Source organism: Gadus chalcogrammus, chromosome 23, assembly GCF_026213295.1.
Source record: "Gadus chalcogrammus isolate NIFS_2021 chromosome 23, NIFS_Gcha_1.0, whole genome shotgun sequence".
NCBI classification, from domain to species: domain Eukaryota; kingdom Metazoa; phylum Chordata; class Actinopteri; order Gadiformes; family Gadidae; genus Gadus; species Gadus chalcogrammus.
In genome coordinates, this window is record NC_079434.1 from 7,759,040 (window position 1) to 7,777,197 (window position 18,158).

The 18,158-nt window shown below is 41.5% G+C and overlaps 1 protein-coding gene across 2 annotated transcripts; it reads right to left on the bottom strand.

Moving 5' to 3' along the window:
* LOC130377129 (B-cell receptor CD22-like) lies at nucleotides 1–12,138 on the bottom strand. 2 transcript variants are annotated; one of them, XM_056584116.1, is made up of 10 exons: nucleotides 12,058–12,138; nucleotides 11,826–11,932; nucleotides 10,611–10,991; nucleotides 10,263–10,481; nucleotides 9,859–10,125; nucleotides 9,433–9,687; nucleotides 9,230–9,323; nucleotides 9,093–9,153; nucleotides 2,364–2,584; nucleotides 1–2,256 (listed from the first exon to the last, which is right to left on the bottom strand). In XM_056584116.1, exons 2-10 carry the CDS (start codon nucleotides 11,878–11,880, stop codon nucleotides 2,208–2,210), a joined length of 1,602 nt encoding a protein of 533 aa, XP_056440091.1. In that variant the 5' UTR covers nucleotides 11,881–11,932; nucleotides 12,058–12,138; the 3' UTR covers nucleotides 1–2,207. The 2 variants fall into 2 exon arrangements, with proteins under 2 accessions (XP_056440091.1, XP_056440092.1); XM_056584117.1 differs by lacking the exon at nucleotides 12,058–12,138 and having other exon boundaries at nucleotides 10,611–10,680; nucleotides 11,826–11,902.
* Nucleotides 12,139–18,158: the final 6,020 nt, after the last annotated feature.

Consider the following 18,158-nt stretch of genomic DNA (forward strand, 5'->3'; position numbering starts at 1 on the left):
TGTATATCGTTCAAGATCGTCTAGCAACCAGGAAAGTATTGATATCTAAAGAACAGTACCATCAATTCAAGAGACTGTCTACAACCTGCAACAAAGTGGTATTTTACAATGACTGAAACATAGAAAGTGGACCGTTCTCTGTTCTCGTTGTCTGTTTAACCAAACACACGTTCTAGAGGGTGATTCTTTAATGTTCTGTTTACTACTATTCTATCTTAAAAATGCTGTGGTTTCACCCTCTCCTCGTTCTAGTTGCTTGGTTGTCATGTTATTGAAACAGTTACATGTTAACGATGTAAATGAACCAACCTGGTACTGATAGAAGGAAAGCTAGAAATCATCTTTCTGCTGATCTATTCATAGTGAGTCCTCTCCTCTCTCACTATGTTGTTCTGGGAGATATTTAAACACACCATAATGAAGAAACAAATAAACAATTAAAAACGACATACAAGCAAAACTCTATGAATAAGATTCATTAACCATAGCAATACAAGTTACAAGTTAATGTAGAGGAGGAAGCTGGTCTGACTTCTAGTCTTTGGTTCCATTTTATGCAGTGACCTCAACAGAAACCAAACAGCATTGAAAGACTTCCTTCCTCTTCACACCATGATTCACAGAAGGAACAGAAGCCTGGTAACTACTGGGCCTGTATAATCAACCTTTTAGACCACAAAGAAAGATACAAAGTTTCTTCGTCTTTCACCTTCTGCTTTTAAAAATATTTGTTTTATTTTTCTGTCCTTCTGCTCCTTACTCACACACAATCAGGCAGGTAAACACACATGCACACATACAAACACAATCACCCACACACAAAGACAAACACACAAACACAAACACACAGACACACAGACACTGTGGCACCCCGGCTGGCTGAGAGGCTGGTTCAAACAGGAAGTAGGCACGGTTGAGGCGGGTATAAAGCCGTTCACGGCTTTATACCCGCCGTTTAATTTAAAATTAATTCAATATAGATTGATAGACCAATAGGCCTATTTATTTATATATATTATAAAAAGGCCTATTGGACTATCAATATCTAAGGACGTTTTATTAGACTGACGCACATGTATTTATTCTGTTCAATGAGATGTTAACTGATAACATAGGCTTTTGGTTATGGTAGCAGCCATATTGACAATGGCTGCCAAAGTTTGACTAAAAGAGCAAAAACATATCAGACCGCGGAGAGAATCGAACACACACCCTCTTGATTATTAACCTAGCATCACTAACACTTGTACCACTGGCTTCCAAAACGTACCCTTATATTAAAGTATATTACTCTATTACGAAGAACTGTACATAATATACCTCATTAGGCTTAATGACATTTAACAAAACAAATAGGCTATAGGCCTATATAAAATACATTATTTGAATATGCCCCAAATTACAACTAATATATCATTCTATAACGAAGAACTTTGTACATAATATACCTTATTAGGCTTAATGACATTTAACAAACAAATAGGCTTTATATAATATATAAAATACATTATTTGAATGCGCCCCAAATTACAACTAATATATTTGATTGATACTGATAGAGCAACGATTTCATCATTTACTTCAATAGAAAAATATTAAAGTAATATTAGCAATAAAGAGCTGTAGGTAGCTTTCGCCAGAGAGCATGACTTTCTGGTAGGTTCAACTGTCGCAAAAACCCATTAATAACATTTATTCTGCCATAGTATTTATTGAAAAGTTAAGTTTAATCTATAATATAAGTCTTTTTAGCCATGGATCTAGATCTGTTCAGGAGAATTTCAGCACCTCGGACAACAGCGCAGGGTTGCCAGGGCCTGCAAACAACGTCCTGCCCACATACTGTTCAAAATCCACCCAAAATGTCCTAGAAGCAGCCCAAATTAAAAGATGTTTCATTTCGGCCAATGTATTGAAAGTAATAATATTTGAGTGATTTTTTTGTTGTTGTAGCAGCGAAATGCATTGTGTTTGTGTGTGTGTGTGTGTGTCCACTGCCCCACCCCGCCCATCCTCTGGTGTTTAATAGTTCTGACTGAGTTTTCATAAAGATTATAGAATACATAATACACCCCAACTGTTTCTGTGGTGGGATTTGAAAGTACCAAAGAAAACCGGTGCTGTGCTGTTAAACTAAATGGATGAGACTCTCTACCTAGTTCCACTATTTAAATATTGCTGCTACAACTGGTTCAATATCTGAGGTATTATTTGATGGTGCTGTAGAACTCTGGGGTTTCTGCCGGGTCACTTTCTCTGAAAAGAAGACAGAACTCCAGTCACCCTGTGAAACAGATCCATTGGGTCGATAAAGTCTCAAAACATAGTCTATTTCTTCTTTAGAAATACCAAGAGAAGCTTACCCAGGGACAGCGTTGACCCTTTGAATGTTGACCAGAGAGCAAAAGACAGCAGTCTTGACTGATTGGCCACCGGAGCCAGGCACTTTCTGCTCCTCGGACACAGAGGTGTCGATGCTGGCATAGTGATGGTCATCCAACTCTTCTATTGGTTCTCTCTGTGCTACAGTGTCTAAGCGATTGGTCAGAGCTGAGACGTTGTCATACACAGTAACAGGAAGTAGCTGATGGGGAGTGAGAACAGAAGAGTACATTAGGTTGACAAATACAATTCCTTAAGACAGTCCTGAAGGTCATGTGCTTCTGGTTTATTTAGAGACCCTTGGTTGTGACTACTGGTCCCATCATGCAGGCTGCTGTAGGCCTCACTTCAAGACCTTCCTGCAAGTTTTCCTCCAACTGTTGATCTCCTAAAACTGTTTTGTTTTAACAACATTAATTTGCCTCTTTAAAACAAAATAAGACATCCCAAACTGATAACTGATGGAATTCAGTTGACGTTTCGCTTCAAAGATGAATACATCAAACATAGTGTATGGTGCCATGTCCAAACAGCCACAGAGAAAGCATACAAAGAAAACTGATGATCATGGACCACAGTTTGGGTTTGGTTTGATTGTGTTTTGGTCAGGTTATAAAACATAGAATTCCCGGAACTGCCGCTCTACTCCAGCTGGTGTCCATTGGTCACAACAGCGTTGGCCGCACTCAGCGCGATGGGAAACACTTGCGACGGAGGGGGAGGAACAGTCACGGGACCTCAGTGTGAGTCGTTTTAAGAGTCTTTTGCAAAACGCGAGTCTATGCAGAAGAGAGGGCGCACCCTAGCACCCCCCACCCCCTGGATGTTCTCAGAACAGCCTTTGAAGGATCTCTAGACGCTGATTGAGGAGGCTTCCTCGATCAGCGTGAAATTCAGCGTGAAAAACAATGTACTTCGTCAGACACAGGTGCGGGTCCGGTCGGACGCCTGAACTTTGCGGGCGGTCGCGGGTTTTACGATTGTGACCGAGACTTCTCCGGTGCTTCGGAACTGCTGAATAACGTGGAGATGGTGGCCATGGTGGAAAAGGGATTGGGGGAAGCAACTTTGGCTTTGACTCTATGAAGTTAAGATTGAACCGCGACTTCAGATCGATGTGGTAGGGACCAGAGACGTCTGAGAACCTGACGAAGTTCGTTATTCGTAATATCATCCGTAGGCACACACAGTTTTTGGCATGATATTATATATTATATTATAGTATATATTATATATTATATATTATATTCAGTGTTGGGTAGTAACGGAATACATGTACCGCCGTTACGTATTCAGAAGGCAAATTATAACTAAATGTATTACGTTACAGTTTCAATTTAAATAGTTGGTATTTAGAATACAGTTACATTGTTGAAATAAATGGATTACATGACGATACTTTTCACAAGTTTATTCGTGCTTTCACACCAACAGCATTAAGTGCTCACTAAACAAGTTTGGTCCCTTGATTCGGTACGTTTGCGTTGGTGTGAATGCGACCACCGCAGTTCGATGCAAACCAAATCAGTCGGCAGAGACCTACCTGAACAGCTGGTCTCGGTTCGCATCCAGACGAACCCTGGTGCGGTTCGCTTGAGATGTGAAAGCGAACGCATCTCGGTCCGATCCAGTTCTAAAAAGCGTATGCCTATTTGGACGTAACAGGCACCCGCTCAGCCGCACGCATTATGGGAATTAATGATTGAATAGCGGTAACTCCAAGACTAGCAGCATGTTGTCGGACCGTCGGGTGAAAATTAGTCGTGGATCAACATGGAGTCAAGAGGAGATGGAATGTCTACTTGATATCTGGACAGACATCCACATAGAACGTATGCTGGAAAACACACATAAAAATTACGATGCATTTAACACATTCAGCACCAGGATGAGGGAGAAGGAGTTCGACCGGTCCGCAACTTTATGAAACAAATGAATATCGAGTGCAGCCCGCTGGATATCATTGATTATTTACTTTCGCAGACGCTTTTCCCCCACTTTTTGGGCCCTATTTTAACGGTCTGAAACGCAAGTGAGAAGCACCAAGCGCAAGTAGCTTTGTGGGCGGTTCTATGGCTATGTTCCTATTTTACCGGCGCAAAAATGACTCTTGCGCCCGGCGCAAATTTAAAAAGAGTTGGTCTGAAGTAGCCTAATTACCCGTAGGTGTGTTTTGGGTGTTACGTGCAATAAACCAATGAGAGTGCCAGCTCCCATCCCCTTTAAGAGCCATGAGCGCATTTGAATCTGACGAGTTGATATTCTGACAGTCTCCGATGAGACAGATGCACATGAATTTCAAGCTTCAAATGGCTCAGTTTATGGCCAAATAATATGGCCTAATTCACACATGGAATAAGGTTTTCTTCCACAAGTCCTCAAATAAATTTCGGCAAAGAAAACTTAACACACATATGATATGCGGCAACTGTGGTTCTATTTAATAATATACGCAATACATTATAAACATTGTTTCTTACCAGTATTGTATGCATTATCGTTATTGACTTTAGTTTGCGTGTGTTTAAACAGATGGACGCACACACGCATGCATTCATTAATTATATTACATATACACACACGCGCACCCGCATTCATTCATTCTTTTTAACACTCACTCGCGGCAAAACAATGTTTTCTCACGATCAAATACTCATCAATCCTAAAAGTTATGGGCATGTACAGGATGTCTGTGTCAAGAAAATATGTGTTTGCTGTATATGGCCTGTTTAGTAAGCAGGATTTCCTACACTCCTAAAATGCAATTCAATGTGGAAGTAAGCCAAGTATTCAGAATACAATACTCAGATTGAGTGATGTAAAGGAATAGGTTAAAAATTATGTTTTTTGGCATGTATTCTGTAACTGGATACATTTTAAAAATATCCTTCCCAACACTGAATATATTATATCATTTAGATATAAAGCTCCAGGTCTCCCGCCGGAACTCCCGGAGTGTTCGAGAATATCTTAAAGAACACGGCCAAAAGCTGTGTACGCCACCGGATGGTATTATGAATAAACAACTGCGTCTCTGGTACTACGTCATTGCTTCTTTAGCGCTCGTGTGATCTACCGGTCACATGGTAACGTCAAAATCCATACCGTAGCGCACATTCACGCCGGACTAACGCATTATTAAAGGTTGCATAGGTGATTTGCTTTTTTGGCCATTTTTGCAAAATTACTTGAAATCCTTATCATAACCCGCTTACAGCCACTGAGTTAGAAGTACTGACATGAAAATTAAACTTGTCAATCATCTGTGGAACGGGCAGGGCTCGAAAAACTCCAGCCAATCATATCCATTGCCACCGAGTTTCATTGGACAGTAAGTACGTCAATCAAACGGTCGTACTGCACTCCCCCTCCCCCGCGCCCCGTGCGCGACCCCTTCGTGCAGTACTCGTGACCCAGAGCTCGTGACCCAGAGCAAGCTCCTGTTTGTTGTTATCCTGCGGTAGCTACTGGAACTAGTTAATCCACATTTGGACCTAGCAGTAGAAGACAATTTCCATGGCAGACAAGACGCCACCATCCCCACCACCACCACCACCAGCAAAGAGAAGGAAAACTCTTTTTCAGAGAGTAATTGATAATAAAAACGCTGAAAGAGAAAAACTGAAATCAAGAATAATCCTAGGCGCTGCTTTCGAACGTTGGCGGCAACTGAAGGACGAGAAGGGTCTAAAAACCGATGCTTGTGTGGCGGTTGACCTAGTTTCAAAGTTTATACCGTTTATACTCGGTAATACCGGTGTGGAGACGAGTGTATTACTCGGTGTGAAAATGTCCACACCGCGGCAACCCTAGTGAAAACCAGGACTTCAAATACAATTATATGAAACAAACATACCTTTTCTAAAAATAGTAATGATTTATGTGACCGTTTAATGTTTATAACATCTGGTGCAACCATAGCAGCGAGAACGTATTCTCAGCAGGGGGTGCTGGGAAAAAAAAAACTCAGCCTGCACTAGACTCGCAACTCGTTACATTGATAAAAAAAGATGTATAGCAGCGCAGCTCAATTACACCAGTGCATGCGCGCACAGTTGAAAATCGATCGTTCACATCCAGCTGCTCACAGAACAAGTTTAGCGCACCACCGCTACCCTCACACTTTTTCATATAACCTTTTTTCAGCACTAGGTCATATGAGCATTAAATAAATGCTGCGTCTCAAAATGCCTTGGACAGCAGCGAGGATGACTCGCTTTGCCACGGGCCGAAACAGTTCGGAGCGACCACAGCCAGAGCGAACACAGCGGGGCAGAGGAGTGTCAGGAATAGTCTTTGGTGTACACATCAGTACGGCCTATTTGCACTACTGTTTAGTGGCAATGCAGTGTTTTATTCGATGCCTTTTTATTTTCATATATTATTTCAATGAATACAATTTATTTATTCATAAAAACCGGATCTGGTCTTCAAATCTTTTTTCCAAATATAGGTCGTCTTACAATGGGGTTTGTGTTTATATTCGGACCAATACGGTACAGCGGGCGCTCACATGACGTTAAGCATTTCCTGGTGCATAATGTGACGCTTCAGAAACTAAAATCCCGTTTCTCCCCGTTGAACCGACAACACATAACCGGCGTTTTCAGAAATCTCCACTCTGGCCGGAGTTTTTAGAAATGATCGTTTTCTGTGATAAGACAGGGCCTCGGACAGGGGGTGTTGCAGCACCCCCAGCACCCCTACTTCCCGCGGTACTGGGTGCAACTTACAGCTGAATGTAGTGCCATGTTGTTAAACGAAAACCTACGCTAGCCTGGCTCGCTCTCGCGCATCTCTGTTCGCGCTCGTGCATGATTGCGCGTCCAGGTACTTGGAATGGGTGGAGTCAGAGTCAGCGTTGAAGGAGAGGGGGTAGGACCATTTGAGTTGTGTATTTTCAAAATCTGCTGGCGTTTCGCAAATCACCTACCCAACCTTTAAGTAACGCGTTACAGTTACGACGTTACTTTTGCGGTGAAGAGCACTGTAACTAATTACTTTGTCAAACCAGTAACGTGTTTATCGTTACTGCGATTTAAACAGGCTCGTTACTCGTTACTTCACGTGCATAACCCAGGACTACAGTTTCCGTGGTGGACGTGAAGCGGACGTGAGTCACGTGACGCAGCGACACACAAGTAAATTAATTAAAACAATGGCGGCAGTCGACGACAGTCCAGGCGTTGTATCAGTTTTGTATTGCATCAGTTTTGCACTATTATTGATTCCTACAGTTGCTAAATGGTCTGAGGCACAGTTTAATTTTTGCACTGCCAAAACTATACTTTCTACCTGTTTCAATGGGTACAATAAATATGCCTATCAAAAGTTTCAAAACATACTGTATGTTGTGTTTTGTTGATCCACTGCTTCATCGTAGTGATACTGGTTACAATGATCAAATTTTCCAGTTGATTTGTCGAACACTATGCCACATCAGCCCCAAAATAATGTGTATGCATTTGTAGAGGGTTGGAAACAATGAAAATATTTCATTCATTTGCACTCACACTACTACACTGCTATGGCATGTTCAGGTCACTAGGTGGCACATTGCACTTGTGGTAGGATAGGACTTACATGTCAGCAAACCAGAGGACTAGCAGCCTCCCTGGCTATCCAGTTAGGGAGGCAACACATTAATAAGATTGTGTGTGTGTGTGTGTGTGTGTTACTCGTTACTTTCAAGGTAACTAGTTACCTTGAAAGTAACGAGTAACTTAAAGTAACTGAGTTACTTTTGAAAGAAGTAACTAGTAACTGTAACTTAGTTACTAATTTAAAGTAACTTGCCCAACACTGCTTATATGGGGCTATAAGACACTCCCCTCAACATATCAAAACATTGCCCTGGTTGGTTGGAATTACCACGTGGAATTTCCCACGTGAGAAACTCCTTTCAAGGAGCCGTGCCCTCTCCCAAACTATGCTTGTTCAACCTACGAGAAATACACATGTGTCCGACTTGACGGGGTTGGAACTTGACGTGTTCCGGTGGATGTTCTCAAGTCTGGTGCATGCTGCGCGCAAATGCAGACGATCTGAAACAAGCCTATCGCTTGTAGTTTTTTGGAGCCCCCCCCCTCTTACATTTCCTGATGCAAAAACTGTAATTTTGCGTCATTTAAAGCAGGAAGTGGTAGAGGTAGATTCGTATCTCTCCTGTCTCAGGGGAAAATGTGCTCCGGGAGCGGGGGCCCTCATGGACACCTTTCGCACCTTGGGCGGTGGGCAGCTGCGGTGCAGCGCCCGGGGAGCAGCGCCCGGGGAGCAGTTTGCGGTTTAAATACCCTATTTTCCCTTGAATACATTAGGATTGCCGAATAAGGAAGTCTCTTCATGTGAAATCATTATGACTGCGGCAATCAGTCTTTTCCCACTTCTGAAAGTCATTCTGTTTGGAGGTCTATAGCACACTCCTACAGTTTGGGAGGTCATTAGCACACTCCTACTAAAATGGGCTTTGTTTAAGCTGCAAAATGTTGACATAAGTTATTTCCATTTCAGAATGTTCCAAATCGAGGACAAGGGTTGAAGTTTGGACTGTTCTTAATACAAGTTAGACACAAGGATGTGCAGTCTCTCCTAGCCACAGGGCTAGAGTTATAGAGAAGGAAACTTACTAAGGAAACAACTACAAGTCTGTCATTTCCAACGTGTGTCTTAGTAAAGGATGGGTTAGTAATGAATGGCTTCCTGTGTCTCACCTCCAACACGGCATCTGGCCTTCCTCCCTGTCCAATTTCTTTACTTGAGGCCTTCTTTCTTCTGGAGAGGAGAACAGAGAGATGAAGAAGCAACAACAGAAGTAAAGGAACTGAAAAATAGAAAGAGAATATCTTACCTCATCCAGAGGAAGACAAGGAGGAGTATGGTGGCCAGTAGGACAGCAATGGTTGGTACAGCTACCATTGCTGGATGTGATGATGATGATGTCACTGAAACAGATTTCAAATACTGAAAACAAACTCTAATATTAGTAGGCGAATGTTTCACTGGGTGCCTTTGACTGTGAGGGAGGCGTGTGTATTTTAAATAAATAATTACTTTGAATGAATAAAAAGGTGGAGTTATGATGTCCGATTGCATTATGTGCTTGGCAGTAATAGTTTCCTTCATGCTCAGATGTGATATTAGTGATGGTGTAGTTCTGTCCTGTTTCCTTCACTGAGTCTTCATGTTCCCTGAACCAGGTGTAGTTAGCTGCTGGGTTGGCATCACTGCTGCAGCTCAGAGTCACTGAACTGCCCTCCTCTACTTCACCAGAAGGATTTGAACAAACAGAAGTGTGTTTAGGCCCATCTGGAGACACATAGAAACATGTATTATATTCATGACAGTATTAATATTAATATTAATTACAAAGTGGAGAAGTTTTTGAATTCATTGCACAATGAATTTACTGCTAATTTATGTTGCCAAGTCATACATTTTAATATCTTTAATATGATGTACAATATTGGTCGCACTCACATTTCATGTGAATAGTGATCCAGATAGATGCTTGCCTTAGCTCAGTCTGAACTAGACAGTAGTATTGTCCAGTGTCTGACGTCAGGATCTGTTTAAAAACAAGCTGTGGTCCCTGGTTGATCTTTCTGGAGGAACGATCTGTATCAACCTTGAACCAGGTGTAGTTAGCTGCTGGGTTGGCATCACTGCTGCAGCTCAGAGTCACTGAACTGCCCTCCTTTATTTCACCAGAGGGACTCACGGTCACTGAGGGGGTCTTTGGAGCGTCTGTTAACAGTTACATTTCATTAATTATATAAAATACCAGCAGATTGGTCAATTCATAGTATATCTACATGTAGTTCTTTACCCTAAAAGATCCATTACATCTGGTATCATGTCAGTATAGTGTGTAGTGGACTTACAAACTAAAGGAGAGCGGATATGTTTGTATCCTTCAACAGTACATGAATAGCTGTCTCCAGACTGAATGAAGGTCCTGTACTTCACTCCCCGTCTTCCCTTCATTCCATTCCTGAACCAGATGTAGCGAGGGTCACCAGCTAGACCACACATACTGTGACACTCCAGCTCTGTCCAGGTAGGATCGGTAGGGTCAGGAAAGGACACCTTCACCTGGAGGTCTGGGTGTGAGAACAAGTTACACACAATAATTATGATATAACAACACACTCCCACACATACACGTACTTGTTCTCACTCATGCACGCACGCGCGCACGCACACGCACACACACACACACACACATTTACCTGTTAGAGATAACATCACTCCAGGGTCACCAGTATTTCCGCCACCTGGTTGGTTTGTTGTGAACCTAAACTTGTAGACAGCAGAGTCACTCTGTCTCAGGTCTCTGATATTCAGGGAACATGTTCCATGACATCTGGACCCGCTACAGTTGACCTTTCCACAGCTATTTTCCACACGACCTGTATAGTCTGAATCACTTAGCAAATCAACTGGCTGATGGTTGTCTTCTTTAGTAAACCACAGGTTTCTGACTGTCTCAGGGAGGTACTGTACGTCGTCAGGGTAATCATAAGTGCAGTTGATTTCAACCATTGCTCCTCTTAAAGCACAGACATTAGTAGATGAGTACGTAACTGTCCAGTCACCATGACCCTGAAGCACTGTGAAAAAACAAACACATCTCATTGAGAATGAACAAGACACAGAGGTTCATCTGATGAACAGATAAGAAGACACATAAAGAGATGGAGGCTGGTGGGTGGAGATGGAAACTACAGATACATGCTGACCACTGAGCTGTGAGAGGAACATTCCAGAACATCATGTGACACCAGAAGAGTAGCCAGGAGGGGAGTCAAGTTCAACCCCCATCTCTCTGAAATTCTGAATTTATTACACTACACTACCTGAATAACATACACTTCTGTGCTTCTGTTGGAGCAATGTGACCATGAGCTTTGATGTGGAGACAATGAATGTAGCTTAGAGGAGGTGATGAGAGGAGCCAAGGAGACGAAGTGGGAATAGTGGCGAGGAGAAAAGGTAAGGCGAGAAGAAGTATGGAGACAAGGAAAATAGATGAGTAGAGACAAGGAGGAGGGGAGGAGAGGAGAAAAATAAGGAGCAGAAGAGGAGAGGAGAGAAGACAAGGAGAGGAGAGCAGGAGAGAGGCGAGGAGATGGCATGCAGTGTATAAAGTATTGTTATCTTAAAACCACCGCTTTCACTACAAGAGGTTGTATACAACCCGCAGTGAAGTGTTATTTTCAATGACTAATGAACCCCAAATTAAATATATACAGTGGAGCGTTAGTGGACCATATTCTGGGGTCTGTTTAACCAAACACTGCGTTCTAGAGGGTGATTCTTTAATGCTATATTTACTATTCTTCTATATTCAACATGCTGTGGTTTCACCCTCTTATGTTCCAGTTGCTTCGTTGATACGTTATTTAAAATTTTAAACTATATGTTCACAATGTAAATGAACCAACCTGGTACTGACAGAAGGAAAGCTAGAAATCCTCTTGCTGCTGATCTTAAATCCATAGTGAGGCCTCTCCTCTCTCACTCGGTTGTTCTGGGAGGTATTTAAACACGCCTGAAGGTAGAACATAAAACAAAAACGTTCATACTAGGAGAAATATAATATTTAAAATTATATTTTACTCTATGAAATACATTTGTCAAGCATTGAATTAAAGTTAAGAAAATACAACTTCTTACCGTAGAGCAGAAAGCTGGTCTGACATCTAGTCTGTGGTTCCAGTTTATGCAGTTAGCTGAACAGACACCAAAAATATTGCAAGACTTCCTTCCTCTTCACACCATGATTCGCAGAAGAAGGAACCGAAGCCTGGGAACTACCGGACCTATCATAGAATCACCTTTTTATACCACAACGAGTAGAAAGTGTCTTCTTGTTTTATCTTCTGATTTTTTATTATTTTTCCATTCATCTTCTGGCCTGCTGATCCTTACCCACACAGGGAGGCAACTGAACATACACACACTCACACTCTCACACATTTGAACTTCTTTATTTATGTCCACAATTCATAATAAGTATACATAAGGACAAATATGTTACAGATACAAAACATTGCTCAGGCATGATCCAGCAATGTGGGTCTGATGACAGTTCAAACAGCTCCTCCAAATGTGGCGACTTCCAGTAATGGAGGATGTTGAGGAGCATTTGGCAAGTTGTTTTGCCCTTGCTTTTGTAAAGCCAACTATCCTGAAACCCCTTAAGACAAGCCTATGGACGTGGCCCAGGCTGCAAAAGATAAGTACCAGAAATTGACATTTGTAGCCAAGGCTAGATATTTTCTTGAACAAATGATTTGCGAAAGAGTAACAACTCAGTATGATGCATGACTTTACATGAAGGTACACAAATAGATTCAATACTGGTAAACAAATTATTCAAAAAGCTTAACTACTGGTGAACAAATTATTCAAAAAGCTTCACTACTGGTGAACGAATAGATCGCGAATCAGAAGCAACTCATCATCAGTCAGATCAAGCTCTACGGGTGCCTAGAAAGCTGGGTTCCGATTCTTGGGCGAGGGGGACTTTGCGCTTCCCAAGGTCAAGAAAATGGGAAGCACGCCCCATTTCCCGTAGAGCGCTATCGTCATTGTTAAGCATGTTTAACAAATGTGACAGCCTAGTGGCGATTTACAGTAAGTCCACTCAAAGTCTGGAACTCCTAAATCCCCTTCACGTCTGCTGTGATAAATTACATTGCAGGTTTTATGTTCAGACCGAGCCATCTTCTCACTGTCTGGACACTTTTGTTGCTTAAGTCCTGCAAGACCTTTCGTGATATATGCAAAGGTGAGGACTGGGGCGAAAAAGAAGGCCTTCGACTTTTTCCAAAATGTAGGCCCACAGCCCATACGCGATTTTGTGTTTAAACAACCACTTGCCAGGGTTTCAAGATACTATACGAAAAACCTACTACTTTTTCTTTTTCAAGGAAATTGTAACATGCCTTCCATTAACATAATAAGCCAGAATTTGAGTTGAAATCAATACTAATACAATTAGAAGTTCTTAAATTAGTTTCCGAGCGCATTGATGAATACATTTTCTAACCTATTTTCCTTGAACTCACCCCAATATGTAGACTTAAATCATACCAACTCTTACATTTGTTTAGCTTATTTATATTTTTAAAAAGGAGGACATCCTGAAGACTTAAAACAAGTAAAGAAAAGAGAGTGAGCCAGAAAACAGGCTGATAGATGCTCTGCGGTACTCTCTACTGTAATAAATGATGAATTAAAGAACCACTTTAAAGTTTTGGTGAAAAAATGTCGGCGCACGCATTTGGTGACTGCTAGGGGCTAAGCCCCCCAAGCCTCTTAATCCTCGTGACGTCCCTGTCAATGGCTGTGCCTAGGCTACTTTAATTAGGCTCTGGCATTTCGGAAAAGAAGAGGACAGTACACAGTGTAAATTGTTTCGCATATCAGACATGACACAGAAATTTAAATAATCGCGGACTGCCCGAAATGATAGTGTTATTTTATTATTTTTCATTTTGCCTTATTAGTTTGCTCGTGATATTTCACGAATAAAGGTTGCCAGCCCCAAACACGTCAGGTTGGTCTACCATGAATCGTGCTGAAAACTCGACGTTTATAGCAACCCAAATAAATCTCCTTACGTTTTCTACCTGATATTTTCTCTCCCCTTTTTTTTGTGTTTTTTTTAGTTTGTTTCAGGTTTGGTGCCTTTCGTATTGGCGCTGTCACGTTAAAATTGTACCGGGGGCGAAAATTGTACCGGCCTACGTCATCAGTTGTTGACAAATTCCAAACCTGCCTGGCAACAGACGACGCGATCGTCTGTTGCCTGGCAACGGGCGATCGCGTCGAATGACGTAGGAAGGTTCTTGAACATTCGTGAACTTTCATGCTCGTTCATTGCACTCCTTCATTGAGCGTGACAAGACAGGTTATTGAAACCTGCTTTAAACACTCAGTTTACTAGCTAAATTCGATTAAACAATTCAATGCAATACAAATATAAAGTAAAAACAAGTGTTATCTAGCGATCCGTTATCTGTATTATGTTATTTGGTGTTCGGTACATGAGCGCGAATGGTTTTTGAAACCTGCTTTAAACACTCAGTTTACTAGCTAAATTAGATTAAACAATTCAATACAATACAAATATATAGTAAAAACAAGTGTTATCTAGCGATCCGTTATCTGTATTATGTTATTTCGTCTTTGGAAACATGAGCCGAATGTTTTTTGAAACCTGCCCGGCAACCCAATCAAATCAGTTGTCAAGTTGTCAACAACTGATGACGTAGGCCGGTACAATTTTCGCCCCCGGTACAATTTTAACGTGACAGCGCCCTCCATTGTTTTGACATTTAATGTCGCTCATAATTTTTTCTTATACATATGAACCACATAGGTCAAATGGCCACATAAAGGGACGGCCGTTCTGGACTTTGACAGAACGTCCTACTGGTCACTCTGCCCACTATGCACATTGGCGAAGAGGAGTGTTGCACTTTTGATAGAACTATCTGCCTGATTGCATCTATTTTCATAAACAGTGGCAAGGGGGATGCGTCAATTATTGCAACCTTGTGGTGTATGAAGTTATTATTTCTTGTACTTGTTGGTCCCAGTCGCCAGCAACGTTAAATCTGTGTCCAAGATAAGTGTACAATTCGTGTCGGGAATATACCCTGATCAGTGGCGAAGCTAGACCTTTTTTGTTCTTGCCTTAGCCCGCCCTATCGTTTCGTCCTCAAATCTAATATTCTACCGTTTTTTTTACAGGAGCAATGAGAGTATGGATGCTGTACTTATTTTTCCATTCATTTTGAATTGTGTTCACGTCGGATTTTGACCGTTACCGCTGTTTCCACCGCTCCTCCTTTCATGAAGCGCTGCACATTTTAGACTCCTTTACTTCGAGACCCGACCACTTTTGCGAAGCGTCTTTGGAAACATGAGCCGAATGTTTTTTGAAACCTGCCCGGCAACCCAATCAAATCAGTTGTCAAGTTGTCAACAACTGATGACGTAGGCCGGTACAATTTTCGCCCCCGGTACAATTTTAACGTGACAGCGCCCTCCATTGTTTTGACATTTAATGTCGCTCATAATTTTTTCTTATACATATGAACCACATAGGTCAAATGGCCACATAAAGGGACGGCCGTTCTGGCCTTTGACAGAACGTCCTACTGGTCACTCTGCCCACTATGCACATTTAAAAAACACACACACACATAGTGTGTGTGTGTGTGTGTGTGTGTGTGTGTGTGTGTGTGTGTGTGGGTGGGGGGGGGGGGGGGGTGGGGGTGGGGGGGGGGGGGGGGGGTTGTGTTTCGTAAAATAGTGGGGGTTAACAGGTTGGGTAAATCTGTGCCAAAATTATTTTGGGGGCCAGACTGTGGGACCCAGGAACTATAGAGAGTTCCTGGGTCCCGAGAACTATATATAGAACTATGTAGAGAGTAATAAAAAGTGTGTTAGTATTAGGATGTTTGCAGGTGTATGATGCAGAACACTAGGGCCTACATTGAGGTGTTTGCTGACGGGGGAGTGGAGTGTGCCTAGATAAGGGGAAATGGTTAGAGGCTGTGCAAGTTTAATGTCTTAAAGGGGACGTTTAACTAATATAATATTCTATGAATCCTCTTAATACAGCTATTTCATAACGACAGCATTAATTCTGCAAGAAAAAAACACTATAATTATCCGTGTAGTGACATAGCATATATATATATATATATATATACGTATATATCAGAAATGTTCACAAGTCCTTTGTTGGAAGTCCAAGTGAAGTATCAAGTCTTTTGCCACGAGTCCAAGTCAGGTCGCAAGTCTCTGGCCATCTGGCGGGGGGCACAAAATACATTTCAAAGTGGACCGGCCCACCGGGAGACCTCCCGAGTAGTGGTGGATTTAATGATTTGTTTCCGTGACCCAGTTCGCGTGATTCAGTTCGCCAAGAGGAGTCGTTCGCGAATCGTTCATTCATTTGTTCGTTCAGTCGAGTTTCCGGTAGCACTAACTCCACTGAGTCTGACTGACTCAGCTGAGAACCGTGCAATGGCGTCCATTCCATGATGCGATTTACCGCTACCGGAAACCAGTGGTGGGTAGAGTACTGAAAATCTATACTCAAGTAAAAGTAAAATTACTTCCTTCAAAATCTACTTTAGTAAAAGTAAATGTTCCAATTGGAAACCCTACTTGAGTAAGAGTAAAAAAGTACTTTGTTTTAAAGCTACTCAAATTACAAGTTACTTTACATTTTTGTATTGGAGTGCTTGGATCAATGAAAAAGACATAACGTGTTAGAATTCGTGAGCGAGTGAGGGAGGGAAAGAGATGCACTCCTAAAAAATTGTTGTACAACAAAAGCAATATGTACATATGTTGAATTGCAACAATATTGCAACCTCGGGAGGGTGCATCGCTAACGTGGACGCTTGTATTAGTCAACGAAGATAATGTCTTTATCAAAATACTCATTTTAATGAAGGCACAATGGAAAGTGTAATTGAGTAAAGAGTAGAATTCTAAATCAAATATTTACTCGATTAAGGGTAAAATTACAGACTTAAAAAAGGAACGTGAAAAGTACTCGTTACCCGAAAAATTTACTTTTTTACTCATTTGCGTTACTTGTAATGCGTAACTACCCACCACTGCCGGAAACCAGGCTCAACGAACAAACGATTCACGAACGACTCCTCCCATAAAAGCAGTGAACATGTAAGACTGCAGTGTTTTATATAAAGTAGACAAGTGTGTTGCAGCTGATCTGAAAGTGTATTCATATGATGCAAGTGTGTATCATTTTGACATCAAAGTGCCATTTTTACAAAGAATTGTTAGGTTTCGATAGCCGAGTTTCAATTTGACATAGATGTGAATGGTTTATTTCCCAGTGTTGTGTCTTATTTGCTTCTGTGTTGAGTTTTGACACAATGAGCCAAATTTTGCAAAATGTGTTCAAGCAATTGAAAACAACTAATCACAGGCCCACATTATAGGATTCTAAATACTTGCTAAACCTATTGAATACTCATATCTAAACATCTACTTGATGTAGAAGTGCGTGTTACAACTAGACCAACCTCAGGAATCGTGACAATAGCTGGAGTCAACTCATTAAAATAAGTCATTTATTTAAAAAGAGTCTAAATCAAAAACTATCAGAATGAGGAATGACAAACTTTTTTTTGTTAATGTAAGCATCACGTTAGGTTACCTCTCAAAGGTCCAATGAGATTGGTTACTTTCATATTCACGTTATCAATTGATTAATATAGCGCAATAATGGCAATGACCATCACAGGATCACCATATTCAAAAAAATACAATCACTAAAATGCAAAGATCCCATATTAATAATAGAGAAGTTGAAGACAGCATTATACAGCACAGGAACCTAAGCACCTTAGGATGTGCAGCTTCGAGAGGGAATCTGAACTTCAGCAGATCCATTGGGTTGATTAAGTTACAAACATATTGTCTATGTTGACCACAGATTAAAGGACCTCATCCGTTTGGTCTGATTGGACAACGGAGCCAGCCAATCAGTGCGGCAATTCCTGGATGTCTTAGCAAGAGGTGTGGATGATGGCACAGTGATGGCCATCCTGCTCTTCTATTGGTTCTCTCTGTGCTGCAGGAGCCAAGGGATGTTTGCATACACAGGAACATGAAGTAGCTGATGAAAAGTGAAGCCAGAAGAGTACATTTAGAAAACACTTTACTCTTCGTGAATACAGTCCTGGAGGTCATGTGTTTCTGGTTCATCTAGAGACCCT